This window comes from Hemiscyllium ocellatum, chromosome 13, assembly GCF_020745735.1.
Source record: "Hemiscyllium ocellatum isolate sHemOce1 chromosome 13, sHemOce1.pat.X.cur, whole genome shotgun sequence".
Classification (NCBI taxonomy): Eukaryota; Metazoa; Chordata; class Chondrichthyes; order Orectolobiformes; family Hemiscylliidae; genus Hemiscyllium; species Hemiscyllium ocellatum.
In genome coordinates this window covers 65,151,837-65,167,835 of record NC_083413.1, presented here as the reverse complement: position 1 = coordinate 65,167,835, position 15,999 = coordinate 65,151,837, and the positions used below count along the sequence as shown (strand labels likewise).

Below are 15,999 nucleotides of genomic sequence, written 5' to 3'. Positions count from 1 at the left end.
AACCTATACAAGGACCTTGCTCCCTGGGGTTACAATAAAAAAATGTGCAATATCAGGGAGGGGGAAGTTACCTCCATAATTTGCTCCTGGAAATTGCCTCACACCTCAGATTGTGTAATTGGAACATGGCTGAAAGACCTTGAACACTAGCCTTTCCCACTGTGCCCTTAAAGCCGCTGCACTAAACGTTGCCAGTCTGCAACACACAATCAAGAACAACTCTTAGCACTGCAAGACTTTCAAGCATCCTTCACCAAGTTGGATGTCCTCCAGCCATTAGTTGCTAATTGTCTCAATGTGTCCCCATTTGGGAACACCTGCAGGGCAGAGGCATGCATTAGAGCTTCTCGGGACTAACCTTCACAACAAAACAAAAATCACTGCATCTGGAAAGGCAAACCAGGGCGAGACTTATACACTAAATGGTAAGGTCATGGGGAATGTTGCTGAACAAGAGGCCTTGGAATGTAGGATCATAAATCCTTGATAGTGGAGTCACAGGTAGATAGGATAGTGAAGAAGGCGATTGTTATGCTTTCCTTTATTGTTCAGTGCATTAAGTAGAGAAGTTGGGAGGTCATATTGTGGCTGTAACCAATCTAATGGAATACTGTGTGCAATTCTAGTCTCCCTGGTATGGGAAGGATGTTGTGAAACTTGAAAGGGTTCAGAAAAGATTTACAAAGACATTGTCAGAGTTGGAGCTATAGGCTGGGCTGTTTTCCCTGTAGCATTGGAGGCTGAGGGGTGACCTCATCCAGGTTTATAAAATCACGAGGGGCATGGATAGGTTAAATAGGGAAGGTCTTTTCCGTGGGATGGGAGAGTCCAAAATTAGAGGATGTAGGTTTAAGGTCAGAGGGGAAAGATATAAAAAGGAACCTAAGATGCAATTTTTTCTGGGTAGTGCATAAACGAAAAAAGTTGCCAGAGGAAGTAGTGGAGGCTGATACATTTACAACATTTAAAAAGGTAACTGGATGGGTGCATGAAGGGTTTAGAGGGATATGGGCTGAATGCTAGCAGATGGGACAAGATTAATTTAGGATACCTTGTTGGCATGGACAAGTTGGACTGAAGGATCTGTTTCAGTGCTATATATCTCTATGACCTGATGACTCTGTCCAAACCTACTTTGCAATGGCACATTCCAGACTAGCTAAGCAAGTGTCCCTTCACCACAACAACCACCTCAAGGACAGTGTACAATGGCACCGAGAGTTGAAGCATGAACGAATGAATGATCTGATAGGAAGTGCTCTTCTCACTACAAGCCAAGCTAGATCTTGGTTTCTGTTTAAAAGTTTTGCTGATGGCATTCTGTCAAAGTCATTTGCCAGTCTGCAGAGACACCCTCAATATGTGGTGACAGTTGGTTTTCCTGTACCAAATGTCTACAAAAATGTACATCAGGATATAGAGTCATAAGAATGTACAGCACGGAAACAGATCCTTCCTCCAATGTATGCATGCCAACTAGATATCCTAAATAAATCTAGTCCCATTTGCATACACTTGGTCCATATCCCTCTAAACCCTTCCTATTCAAATACCCATCCAGATGCATTTTAAATGGTGTAATTGTACCAACCTCCACCACTTCCTCTGGCAGCTCATTCCATACACACACCACAATCTTCAGGAAAAAGTTGTCCCTTAAGTTACTTTTATATCTTTCCCCTCTCACCCTAAACGTATGATGAAGGTTGATATGATAACCTATGATAAACCTTCTTGATGGAAAGCTCATGCCCGCAACATCAATTCTCCTGCTCCTCGGATGCTGCCTGATCTGCTGTGCTTTTCCAGCACTACACTCTCAACCCTAAACCTATGCCATCTACTTTTGGAGTCCTCTATCCTGGACAAAAGACATAGAACATAGACCTTGACTTATTCACCCTGCCCATGCCCCTTATGATTTTATAGACTTTTAAGGTCATCTATCAGCCTCTCACACAGCAGGGAAAACAGCCCCAGCCTGTTCAGTCTCTCCCTATAGACCAAATCCACAAAACCCAGCAACATCTTTGTAAATATTTTCTGAGCCTTTCAAGTTTCATTACATATTTCCTTAAGCAAGGAGACCAGAATTGCACACAGTATACTAAAATTGGCCTAACCAATGTGCATCTGCAACATGACCTTCCAACTCCCATACTCAGTGTACTGACCAAAAAATAAAAGCATACCAAACACCTTCTTCACTACCCTGTTTATCTGCAACTCCACTTTCAAAGAACTATGAATCTGCACTCCAAGGTCTTTTTGTTCAGCAACGCTCCCCAAGACCTTACCATTAAATATATAAATCCTGTTCTTATTTGCCTTTCCAAAATGCAGCACCTTCCATTTATCTAAATTAAACTCCATCTGCAATTCTTTGGTCCATCTCATCAAGGTGTCACCTGCAAACTTACTAACCATACCTCCTATGTTCACATCCAAATCATTTATATAAATGATGAAAAGCAGAGGATCCAGCACCGATCCTTGTGGCTCACCATTGGTCACAGGCCTCCAGTCCAAAAAGCAAGCCTCCACCACCACCTTCTGTCTCGTACCTTCGAGCTTGTTCTGTATCCAAATAGCAAGTTCTCTCTGTGTTCCATGCGATCTAACCTTGATAACCAATTTACCACGTGGAACCTTGTCAAACACCTTCGTGAATTCCATACAGATGTCTACTGCTGTGACCTCTTCCATCCTCTTTGTCACTTCTTCAAAAACATCAATCAAGTTAGTGAGACATGAATTGCCATGCACAAAGCCATGTTGACTATCCCTAATCAATCCTTGCCTTTCCATATATATGTAAATCCTGTCCTTCAGAATTACCCCCACCAGCTTGCCCACCACTGATGTCAGGCTCACCGGTCTATAGTTCCCTGGCTTTTCCTTATGTAATAGCATCACATTAGTCAACTTCCAGTCTTCTGGCACCACACCCGTGGCTAGCAATGATACAAATACCTCAGCAAATGGCTCAGTAATCCCTTCCCTAGCTTCCCACAAAGTTCTAGGTTACACATATAGAGAGACATTTGATTTATTCTTTGCCTCTCTATCCGCAGACTTGAACATGATATCCCTGCACCTTTGACCTCCAGATAATGTAGATAATGGCTCAGATGACCACTGTGGCATAGGCTCAAGGATGAGATTTGCGCCACATACAGCAATGCTGAGAGGTCTTCCAACAGATGACTGGGTTCTTATCCACAATAGAGATGTTTATTTTCTGTGAAGCTTTGCAGGTTCTTCACCTATTGGAAATCCACATGCGAACAAACCCCTATCATCAGCAACAGTGCAGTTTCTGCAAGCTTTTCTGTAGTTGGGACAATTCCACTTGCCTTTCTCTCACCTGAACACCTTTGAGGGTGAGAAATCTCTTGCTCAGCTTGATTGCTTCCCACCAGTGCAATGGAGACTCAAGGGGCTTTAAAGTACTCCAACCTTCATAATCCCCTCGAGTTCCTCAATGGTTTCTGGGATCACAGTTTCACATCAACTTCCACATTCCGCTGCCACTCCTCTGGTCTTGTGACATTCAACTAGTAGGAAACAGGGGTATCCACACAAAGCTCTGTCAGACAGGGTGGGTCATGCACCAGGTACCATAAAGAGTGGCAGCCTAGTAAACAGGAGGGCATGGACACCTGACTCCAGAAATATAAATACCATGAACCAAAGCATGCATACCATCTTACAAGCTTGAATTGCTTTTGAATTGTTTGTTCCCAACTCCTTTCCATGACCTTGCTCTACATTACTTGATTACTGAAGAAAGAGCTAAACAAGATTAATCAATATAGCTGCCAGTTTCAAGTTAAAATCCTGAAAAAAGAAGAAATCAAAAAATGCTGGGGTCACAAGACTGGTAGCAAAAGACTTGTTGAATCTAGAGATAGAATATATGATGCTGCAAGTATTTGTATGCATGTTTGATCAATTTTTACATTAAAAACAGAATTTTCCCCAACCCTGATTGCAGGCACAGTACAACAAGCCTCATTACCAAACAATCATACACTTTTTAGCACTGCTGCCTCACAGCGCCAGAGACCCGGGTTCAATTCCCGACTCAGGCGACTGACTGTGTGGAGTTTGCACGTTCTCCCCGTGTCTGCGTGGGTTTCCTCCGGGTGCTCCGGTTTCCCACAGTCCAAAGATGTGCAGGTCAGGTGAATTGGCCATGCTAAATTGCCCGTAGTGTTAGGTAAGGGGTAAGTTGCGCTTCAGAGGGTCGGTGTGGACTTGTTGGGCCGAAGGGCCTGTTTCCACACTGGAAGGAATCTAATCTAATCTAAAATTTACAACACAGGTTTCATCCTTTAGTATCACAGAATATGGCAATGCCACATCCCCTCCCAAGATGGCATGCCTTGATCTCAAGATACAAGGCAGTTTCTCACTTCCGCAAAAATGACATTTCAAAGTCAGATCACCGAATCATTAAGGGCTAAGTGGTGGCCATTTGACCCATCATGCTTGCACTAGTTGTTCTATTACACCATGTCAATTTTCTGCCTTTTCCCCATAATCCTGCCCACCATTTCTACCTCAATAATCATCCAACACCGTCCTGAAAGCCTCAATCGAACTTGCCTTCATCACGTTTCCAGGCAGTGCGTTCCATATCCTTGCTATTTGCTGTGTAAAAGGTTTCTCAGATTACCCTTGTTTCATTTGCATATCTCTTTAAATTCATGCCCTTTCATTATTTTTTAACTATCAGGATTAACCACTCCCTATCTACTTTAAGTCTAGAGAAATCTAATATATTCTAAGAATTAACATTTATATATGAATAACAAAACACCCAATTTTGGGATACAGTGTATTTTCAATACTTTTTCCTTTCACATGAGGCTTTACAAGTGGCAGTGAGTTAGCTGTGGACTATCACAAGATAGTTGAATACCAAGTTACAGACAAAAAATGTCACAGGCGGGAACTGTGTACAATTCAAATTCCCACAACTGATAGATTGCAAAACACACTGATTCTTTTATAAAAATGTACAGCAGTTCCCACCCTATACCCACAGGGGATACATTCCAAGACGCGGAAGCCCAAAACTGCAGATAGGAGCAAACCCATTCATTTAAATGGGAGATTTACCTGCCCGGCGGCCCCCTGGTTCCTGGTTCTGGAAGGTTCTCTGTAATATGTTCAGGCTGCGGTAAACCACAAGTAACTGAAACCACAGAACACGATTCCACGGGATACAGGGTCGCCCTGTAATAATGTTTTGATTGAACTGTTTTCGCACAGCACAAGGAAAATAAAACAAAACAGGAGAGTTGATGAATTCAAAAATAAAGTGCTGGTTTTCAAAGCTGTACTGTCCCCATTGATTTGGCATGCTGCAATTCTTTTCTGATTTTATCAGCACGAACTTGGTGAAATTAATAAAACTGCAACAAGATAGAAAAAAAAATAGAAAATGGTATAAAAAATGGTTGGAAAATGATTGTGAGAAGGTTTGCATGGGATAATGCGTCAGTCTCAAAGCAACCTAAATCTCTTATTAATTCATTAGTTTAATCATCTACAAACTAGAAAAGTAACATCAGTAGCTTATATCTTTTTAAACAATATCAGAAAATGATCACCCTTTAGATCATCAAAACCATATGTGAAATTACATAAATCCAGGGAACTTTGCATAAGATCAGAGTAAATGGGTTGAATGAAAGAAGCAAGTGTTACTGGTTTTACAACGGAGGATCTTTGTGTGATATTTATAGGTTACCGAATGCATTTCAAGGACATTGTGATGCAGAGACAAAGACTTTGCACTCAAATGGAAACAATTCACCTTCAAACTGGTTTTCTGTTGCAGATGGAATGTTTACAGAGGGTGCTGGGAACATGCTACAAGAGCGTATTTCATGTGCTAAATACGAGTTGAGAGCTGTGGTTTTCTTTGTAAGAAAGTCTCAGAAGTAGCTATGCTCCCTCCCGTAGGAAAACTATTTAAAAAACTGAAGAATTTAGGTTGCTTGAAAAGAAGATCACTGCTTGTTACCATATGACGTTTGTGAACCTATGAATACCCATTGGTTTAATATGAAAATGACACCAAGTCATGTTACTGAAGTACAAATGTTCAATTCATGATTACTATGGGTAACAAGATTACTGTTCAGCAGACATGACGTGTGAAGCCCAGAACAATGAGGCACATTTCGAAAAATCACTGACTTCAACCTTCAAGAGAGATACTGATAAGAAATTTTGTGATGCAAAAAGACATCTTGTGGAAGACAACCAGATTAGATAAAATGAAATAAATTTCACAAGTATCAAGACTATGCTGTTGGAATTCCAAATTAAGTTACATTAAAGCCACAGCAACTTGCAAAATTTCAATTACGTCAAAGCTCTTAATTTTACCAGTTCTTGGAATTACTTTTTCACTGAAAAAAGTTGTGGTTCATGGTGCCATCAGACAATAGACATACAGTTAGGGCAATTGAGGAGTCAAAGTAGTGCAGAGGGGTAGAGCCATGTCATTCTAATACGAGGAAGCTAACTTCATGTCCAGTGAGGAAAGTAAGGCATTGCCAGAGATCCTTTGGATTTAATTGAAATAGGAAGAGTGAAATTAAGCAGGACAGTTTCATTGAGCTGGACAAATGGAGGCAAGGTATGAGGGAGATGGTGTGATTGACCACATCAAAGATTGTGGAGATCAAGAAGGGATAATGTAGCCACTCAGAGTCACAGAAAGTGAGCTGTGACTTTTGCTAAAACTGTGCAGTTTCAAGGCATGGACACAATCAGAGGCGAAATTCTAATAAGAGTTACAAATTTAAAATGTCATGGTTTTGAAAGGCTAAAACATGAAGTGAGTAAGAATGAGACTGGACACAGGGCAATAAGCTGCAAGGTCAGAGATGGAAAATAAGTTTCCATCTAAAAAGACTAACTTTTATTTTTGAAATGACAAGAATATTAAAGGAAAAATGGTCCAATTGCAATGGTCAGCAGCTTAATAGAATAAAAACATGTCAAGGGAACAACAGCATCTCATCAACAAAATAAGTGAAGTGAGAAAGAGACTTGGATGAATGGTCTCAATCTTAAGTGGCAATGAATGACGAGCTCCTCTTGCCTGCTGCATGGGTTGAAGAGTTTAAGATGCCTATTGATAATTCTTGAAGAGAAACTGGAAACATCTGTTCTCAATGACAAAAAAGGCAGAGATGGGGTTGATCGAAGATTATCTGCAGAATGGTGGGCTAAGGGTTAGAAGTGGGATTTAAAAAGTGAAGTGCCAAAATAGGTGGCTTGGGAGAACTTTTTCTAGAGATAGAGGAAGTGGAATGTGGGTGCTGAGAGTTGTCGTCAATGGAAGGCATCATGGCCAAGGGGACTGAGAGAACAAAAATGAAGGCCAAAATCCCGATGCTGGGGCTGTTCACTGCAGAAGTCATGATATCCCCTTTATAATAAGGAACTTACAAGGCTGGACATAGACACAAGGATGCAGTAAAATAGATTTCGGGAGGGCAGTGGTGGTGGTGGGGGTGTTGGGATGTAAGAGAAAATCTGGAAAAATCCACAGATAAGGGAAAACTCATCAAGTTACAATTTGTGACAAGATCCACTAAATCAAACACTGAAAGTTTGCACCAATGAGGGGGTCTTCCATTATATATCATTTCTCGTTGAACTAATGTGAATGGCGATCCCTTATGCAGTTAAATCAAGAATCAGAAGATGTTAAAATCAATTTGATTGTACCATTTTCCAGCACCCACCAGATGTGAGCCTTCACATCTTCATAAAGAATAAGCAGGTTGCTAACGTTTCAGTGATTCGCATACATATATTGTAAATATAAAAATTTACTATTAGTTACCTACTAGCTAGACATTTGTCATTTGGATACATGATTGGATTCAAAATAGGAAGTGTTTCTCCAGAACTGGAATATTAGTTATTCCATTAGAAAGAGACAATATTGTTGGAGGTTTTTAATTTGATCAAACAAATGGATTGGCTTTTTCCTTTCATACTGCTCCTGCCACCCTGTGTACCACCCCCCTCCCGACTTGTCCCCCAACAAAATATTTGTTTACGAACATGCATTTCTTTGAGATTTTGTCAGAATAGGTGCAACTGAAAGGCTTGCTAGGCCATTTCAGAGTCCACAACTCTGTCTGGAGTTACATGTAGGCCTGACTAGGTGAAGATGGCAGATTTCCTTCCCTGAAGGACATTAGTGAACTAGGTGGGTTTTTACTAACAATCAACAATGATTTCCTGAACAGTAGATTCTTAACTGCAGATTTCTTATATTGAATTCAAATTCCACCATCTGCCATAACAGGACTTGAACCCAGGTTCCCCGGACGTTAGCTAAATTTCTGGATTAATAGTCTAGTGATAATATTACTTGGCCATCACCTCCCCATCGGCTTATGCCTATGTCCACAAGCATCCTCTCCCTCCATCACCAACACTCGGTGACAACAGTGGGCACTTCAGAAATTTACCAAAGATCCTCAGAGAGCACTTTTCAAATCCACATCCACTTCATCCAGACGGACAAGACTAGCTGCTACATTGGAACACCAACATCTTCAAGTTCCCCTCCAAGCCACTCACCATGCTGACTTGGAAATATATTGCCGTTCCTTCACTGTTACTGGGTCAAAATCCTGGAATTCCCTCCCTCATGGCATTGTGGGTCAACCCACATCCAATGAACTGCAGTAGTTCAATAAGGCAGCTCACCCCCACCTTTTCAAGGGCAATTAGGGACAGGCAGTAAGTGTTAGCCAACCAGCAATGCCACATCCTGCAAGTGAATTAAAAAACATTTCTGAAGAATGTAATCAGATGAATCAGGCCCATTAAAAAAACAGCAGTTTTCTTTTAAAAATTCATTGCCAGGATGTAGCCATCATTAGCAGGACTAGCAGTTACTGATCATTTTTAATGGCTATTGAGCAAACAATAAACGGGGAACAAGCTATTAGACTATAATATCACTGAGCCATTCCAGAAAGGATATAACAGTCAATTACATTGTTATGGGTCTGGAGTTTTACACATTATCTGCATTTTTAGCACACACTTACACCAGATCAAAAATATATATCGGATTACCTTCACTGAAAAACTGTTAATGATGGTTTTGTGATAATCCACATGGTCATTAATACAAGTGTTTATGAACAATCTTTATTTATTTATCTGATGCATGTAAACGCCCCTACTTTGTTGAGTTTTGAACTCAACTCAGGATTACCAGTAATATTATCACTAGACTATAATATCTATGTTGTCAGCAATATATTATAGGGTCATAGAGTCATAGAGATGTACAGCACAGAAACAGATGCTTCAGTCCAACCTGTCCATGCCGACCAGATATCTCAACCCAATCTAGTCTCACCTGCCAGCACCTGGCCCATATCCCTCCAAACCCTTCCTATTCATATACCCATCCAGATGCCTTTTAAATGTTGAATAGTACTAGCCTCCACCACTTCCTCTGGCAGCTCAATCCATACACGTACCACCCTCTGTGTGAAAAAATTGCCCCTTAGGTCTCTTTTATATCTTTCCCTTCTCACCCTAAACATATGCCTCTAAATCTGGACTCCCCCAACCCAGGGAAAAGACTTCGTAGTCAATCAAATCAGCACAAACTCTTTGTAAAGCGATTGAGCGACTTTCTATCTTTCCCAAAATTTCTGCAAATTCCCTCCCCTTTCATTGTGAACAATACCAGTGAATTTGTACCACCTCCTATAAGAGATAGTGGATTCCAAATCCGTACCACTCCTTGTGTAAAAACAATGATCCAAATTGACATTTTTTTTGGCCAAGTCCAAATTGCTGGGAGATTTTGGAAGGATTTCTGCCATGAGTCCTAGCACATTTTCTCACCTTATTCATTTTATTAGCTCCTACACCATCCAGTCATATCTGATTCCAGCCCGATACTACCATCCACCATGCCCAGAACATTGTCACTCAGCAGAATCCCAGAATGCACCCGCATACGTTATGGAAAAACATAGCACAACAGACTGGCACCCCACCGTATCTGGTGATCTTGTTCAGATGCAGCACTCCCTTTCCCTCCAAGACCAGCAGTGGAGGTCACATCACCAGACCATGCCAGCCTGGTATGTAATTGCCACTTGGGTCACTGCATCTCAGCCATTTGGAGGGAAGCACAGCAATTACCTTCTCTAAATCCTATAATCACTTTCATCAATTGCAACTTTGAAGGGTTTCAAAAAAATCTGGTGTTGGTAAAACTGGTGTGATGGTTAATACTGCTTTTAAATTCTCAAATTTAAGGTTTAAGGTCCATTACCTTCTCCACTTTGCCAACTCAAACGTACCATCTTCTCTCAGATACCTCAGATTTTTTTCTACTTTACCCACCTCCTACCGAGACTCATGCTCTACCAATTTTACTTTTACCTGCACAAATTTACTCATTTCCTGTCAGTCACCCCAAGCCCAACACAATCTCAACGCCCTGTAAACACCCATTTTTAACTCCTTTAATTCCTACCTCTCGACTGGGCCAAAACAGCCTCTAATAGGGCAGAAAAACACAAGATGAGCGTTGCCCTGCCTGACATTCGGTTCCTCAGCCCTTCTCACTAGACTATAATATCTATGTTGTCAGCAATATATTATAGGGTCATAGAGTCATAGAGATGTACAGCACAGAAACAGATGCTTCAGTCCAACCTGTCCATGCCGACCAGGTATCTCAACCCAATCTAGTCTCACCTGCCAGCACCCGGCCCATATCCCTCCAAACCCTTCCTATTCATATACCCATCGAGATGCCTTTTAAATGTTGAATTGTACTAGCCTCCACCACATCCTCTGGCAGCTCAATCCATACATGGTTCTGACTGCCCCTCCTGATGAAAGGCTTATGCCCGAAACGTCGAATTTCCTATTCCTTGGATGCTGCCTGACCTGCTGTGCTTTAACCAGCAACACATTTTCAACCAATAAGAATCCACCCAGTGTCCTTCATGATGCCTCTGGTCATTGATCAAGCAGCTTAAATCTCAGCTTGAGGTTACTGACCTTGCCAGCCATTGGGAATAGGAAACCTACAGGGTTTCAAACACAATCAAATCTCCTCTTCACCTTTTCTGCATAAGCAGAGACACACAATCTCCAGCATGAAACGGATAGATTTGTCAGACAGAGACCAAATGCTATAATTTAGACTAAATAAGATTCGGAGAAGGCAAACTTTTATAACCCTGCCTATCTCAACTTTGAATATAGTGTTCACTTTATTATATGTGGGCTGGTAGATTGAAATAATGCCCAAGAATATAGATTCACATAAAGTATGATCAGCATTAACATTGTGGGATATAGGTAAATTAATGTTACTTCTGCAATTATAATTCTCACAACATTAAGTTTACAGAGGAGAGACTGGGCTGTGTGCGCCCAGTGTAAATGCTGATGTGCAGAGAGACCAGAGTTTTTAAAATCGTTATTGTTATGATCTACTTTAGATTACCTACACTGAATCGCAAAAGTAGCACTACGGAGGGATTGTTAAAAATCGAAATGTCACAGGGACAGAAGGAGTTTCGCTGCCTACTTTTCAAAGGATTTCAACTCTCCATCATTCACCCCTGGGAAATTCAGTGCAGCACTAGAAAACGGGCTTAAACACCTTGCTTCTCACCAGGAACGCCGCTACTAATAAAAACAGAGCAGAAAGCTGATCAAAAGTAGCTTCTCGGCCAGGAATCCCGGTCACGTAACGGATAAAATTCCAGATCCTTTATGTACCATCCGGATCCAGGTCCTTCCCTGATCCCTGCCCAGAAAAGGGCAGGTGCTTCCTTCTGACAATCCGCTCAGCCCCAAACGCACTACTGTCCCCGAGTGACACATACAAACTGAACGGGAGGGAGTCCGAACCGTGTTGATCTCTCCGCCCTTCTGGAGGGTTTGAGCGCAATTACACGGGCATTGCCCCCTGCAGTCTCCCTGTGTAAACAGAATACTCTGCCTCGCTGGACCGGGACCGTCAGCCACCCTTTTCGGAGAAGTTATCATTTTGCAACACTTTCGTAAAACAAAATAAAACATCGGCGATGTTCAATTCACCAACACTTCCAAAGCCAGAAACATAATCATTTCTAAAACAATCGCTTAGAAGAATTTGACCGGGTGTTGATCAGGAAGTTTCAGATCTCACTGTATAGAGAGGAGAGGACTGACGGCAGAACTAGCTGTAGAAATCAGATAAGAATTGACGGGATCACTCATACTCACAGCTTGAACATCTTCTCCATCTCTTTGATCTGTTTCCTGGTGAACTCCTTGAATTCGGTGTAAGGATTAAACACTTTATTCTGCTTGGGCTCCTTTGTTCCTTCATTGATGTCCAGTCTCCTGGACAGGATAACGGAGAGCTCGGTGTCTGTATTCCTTCTGACCGGTCGGCCTTCTGTGCCTCCCCCAATCTCTAAATAATTGTTGTTCTCGACCATTTCGCCGTTTGCATCCTCTGCCGATATCTGCAGCATCAGCCGGCGCTGGAGTTTCTTAGCTAGCTCCTCAGTGGCCATGTCTCCACGTGAGAGTTTAAAAAGTGACAGAACACTAAGCTGCAAAACTTAATGATGCTGAACAGCCCGCCGCCGCTGCCTTTTTATCTCCTGGGGCTAGGGCGGGTGGAACCATTCTGATTGACAGCTCACAGACCAGTAAGAGGATTCATGTGAAGTCGCCTCAGTCTCCCAGTCCTCAGTCAGTTTGACCTTTCTTTTTGAGGGGGAGGTGGGGGGCAAGTTGAAAATGTGATGTTGTATTCAAGAAGGAGTGAGGGATTTCCGCTGAACTTAGTTGTTTTGTGATCGATGAGGGGGTGTTATGGACTCAAGAAGGCAGCTTACCTTCTCAGTCGCCCCTGAGGGATTGGCCCACACCCTCAGGGTTCCAAACACCTGGTGACTCCCCTCAAGTGAGAACATGTGGGTATTTTAGCTACAACATGAAACCCCTCCAAGAAGGTCCCCCCCCACACAAACACACTTCCGTTGTAAATCATTTTTGTGTCAAAACAATGGAATAATTACATGATAATGAAGCATTTATATTATGTCTTGGAACCATCTCAAAGCACTTTTCAAGGGTCACGATTGTGGCAATATGTGAGGCAAAGAAAACACATTTTCGAAAAGCATGATCCCAAGAACAACAGTAAATGAATTTACTTTAATGAGTTAAATGGATTAAAGGCTTTAAATGAGCTAAGTGGAGCCAACGTGCTTAATTCAGGGTGTTATTCCAGCAAAAGCATATAACAAGACCTTACCATAAGTGAAGAAAAACTCAATAGCTTTAAGAAGGGGAGAGACATAAGGAGGTGAAAAGTGTGTACTCCTTCTTCAGGGCTAATCAGGGAGAAAAAATGTGAACTTCCCAACCAGCTACTTTGTCTTAATTTTTTTCATGGAATGTGGGAGTCACTGGAAGGCCAGCATGCATTGTCCGTCACTAGCTATCTTTGAACTGAATGTCTTGTTAGAGGGATTTTAGAGCTGACCGCATTGCTATGAGTTTAGATCACATGTAAACTAGACCAGGCATACTGGCATGGTTCATTTCATAAAGGACTTTACTGAATCAGCAGGCTTTTACAACAATCAATAACTTGCATAATGGCAAGACAACCCCAAGCAACTTCCAGCCAATTAATTACTTTTGATGTGTGGTCACTACAGCAAAACAGGAAATGCAAAAGTCAATTGGAACACAGCACGCCCCACAATAGCAGTGACTGGATAACTTGTTTTATGATGTTGATTGAAGTATGAATATTGAGCAATCCACCCAACAGTGCTGATGTGCCTTCCCATAAAATATCATGTAAAAGGTAGCTTCTCACTGAAAATTACACAAGACTGTCAGTCCAGAGTTTTGCGTTCCTGTCCCAGATGATACTAGAAACCACAACTTTCCAACTCAACACTAGAGGCACTACTATTTGAGCTGCAGCAAATAAATGTTTTACTTCTGTTTGCTACAGAGGATACTAAAAACATCCCAGTTGTAACTGTAAACCAGGAGATTGGAGGAATTTCGTGAAATAATAACCATGAGGATAGTAGCATTGAACAAAATGGTTGGACCTGTGGGTTGATAAGTCTCCTCATCCAAGGGTCTGGACAGAGGTGGCTAATGCGGTAATTAGATGCATTGGTGTCAATTTTCGAAAATTAACTCGATGCTGAAAAGTTTCCATTATGCTGGAAGATAGGAAATATAATCCCTCTACTTAATAAGGGAGAAAAAAACAAAATAGGAAACTGTATTCCAAATAGCTTGACATCTTTGGAGCAGTAACATGTATTGTGGATAAAGGGGAGTCTATTGATGTATTGTACTTGGATTTCAAGAAAGCATTTGATAAGTTTCCAAATAAAAGACTATTGCACTAACGTAGGACCTTAAGGTATAAGGGATAATGTAGTAACATTGGCTCTCCGACAGAAAATCAACTGTGCTGAAATGGGACTTCTTTCAATCTCATTGCTAATGGGATCTGATGAGTGGAGGCCCACAGGAGGTTGTGCTTGTCCCTCAATTTTTTACAATTTATATTAATGACTTCAATGAGGGGACTGAAGACATGGTGGCTAAATTCACAGATTACTCAAAAATAGGGTGGAAAGTATGTTTTGAAGATGATATAACAAAGATGCAGATCAATTTAGCTAGGTTAGTTGTGTGGCCAAATGGAGTGCAACATGGAAAAATGTTGAGTAGTTCACTTTGGTGGGAAGAATAAACAAAAATCAAAGTATTTCTTAAACAGAAAACAACTACAGAATTCCAAGTTACAAAGGGCTGTATGTGTTCTGGTGCTTCAGTCTCAAGAGATTAATACAACACATAATCAGGACTTCTAATGGGATGCTCATCTTTATGATGACAGGAATTGAATATAAAAATCAGGGTAATATGCTTCAGTTATAGTGCACAATGCCCATGTCTTGATTGCTGTATGCATTTTGATCTCCTTACTTAGGCAAGGATGTAAATGCAATGGAGACAGGTCAGAGGAGATTTACTTGATACTTGTAGTTTGTATCTTGGGGAAAGACTGGACAGATTCGCCTTGTTTTCACTACAGCCCAGAAGATTGAGGGATGCTTTGGTTAAAGGTCGCAAGTTTCTGAGTAGGCTTGACAAGACGGATGTGGAAAGAATGTTTACTGTTTTGGGTGAGTGTAGAATTAGGCAATACTGTTTTAAAATTAGAGTCATCCTTTTAAGCCTGAGATAAGGGGTAGACTTTGCTTTCAGAGGGTTGTGGGACTTTGGAGCTTATGACAGTTGTTTGGAGTAATATTGGACTCAAAACGTTTAATTTGTTTCACTCTCCATAGGTGCTGCCAGACCAGCCATGGTCTTATGGAATGGGAGAGTAGAGTCGAAAGGCCAAATAGCCTACTTCTATTCCTGATTTGTAAGCTTGCACATTCATAATGTAAGAGTATATTGATCTCAGCTAATAACATCTATGTGGAAATTTGAAGACTATTTCAAGAAGATAGTTTCTGGCAATTCTTGTTTCATGATCTTAGAAAAGTGAATTTAATGGTATTTATTATTGCTATACCTCTACATAAAGCTACCATAAAATGTTTAAAACTGGGACATCATGCTGCTTGTCTGAGAACAGTAACTCAGGATCTGGATTAGTATTTACTTCACTCCAAAGGATCCTCAAACATGAGGCAATGGTCTAGTGGTATTGTCACTGGATTGTTAAGCCAGAGACCCAGATAATGTTCTGGGGACTTGGGTTCAAATCCATCCATGGGGGATGGTGGAATATGAATTCAATAAATATCTGGAATTAAGAGTCTAATGGTGACCGTAAATGCATTGATGATTTCTATAAAAATCCATCTAATCCACCAGCATACTTTAATGAAGGAAACTGCCATCCTTACC

The 15,999-nt window shown here is 41.2% G+C and overlaps 1 protein-coding gene across 4 annotated transcripts in view; it reads right to left on the bottom strand.

Annotated features, from left to right (window-relative positions):
• The window catches only part of efhd1 (EF-hand domain family, member D1), a 119,710-nt gene extending 107,071 nt beyond the window's left edge, over positions 1-12,639 (bottom strand). For 2 of the 4 annotated variants that reach the window (XM_060834259.1, XM_060834261.1), the window contains exon 1: positions 12,307-12,639. In XM_060834259.1, the coding sequence (XP_060690242.1) occupies positions 12,307-12,602 (296 nt within the window). In that variant the 5' untranslated portion in view covers positions 12,603-12,639. Of the gene's footprint in view, positions 1-5,127; positions 5,218-11,710; positions 11,907-12,306 lie in introns of those variants that run through there. The other 2 variants (XM_060834262.1, XM_060834263.1) reach the window with 2 other exon arrangements.
• Positions 12,640-15,999: the final 3,360 nt, after the last annotated feature.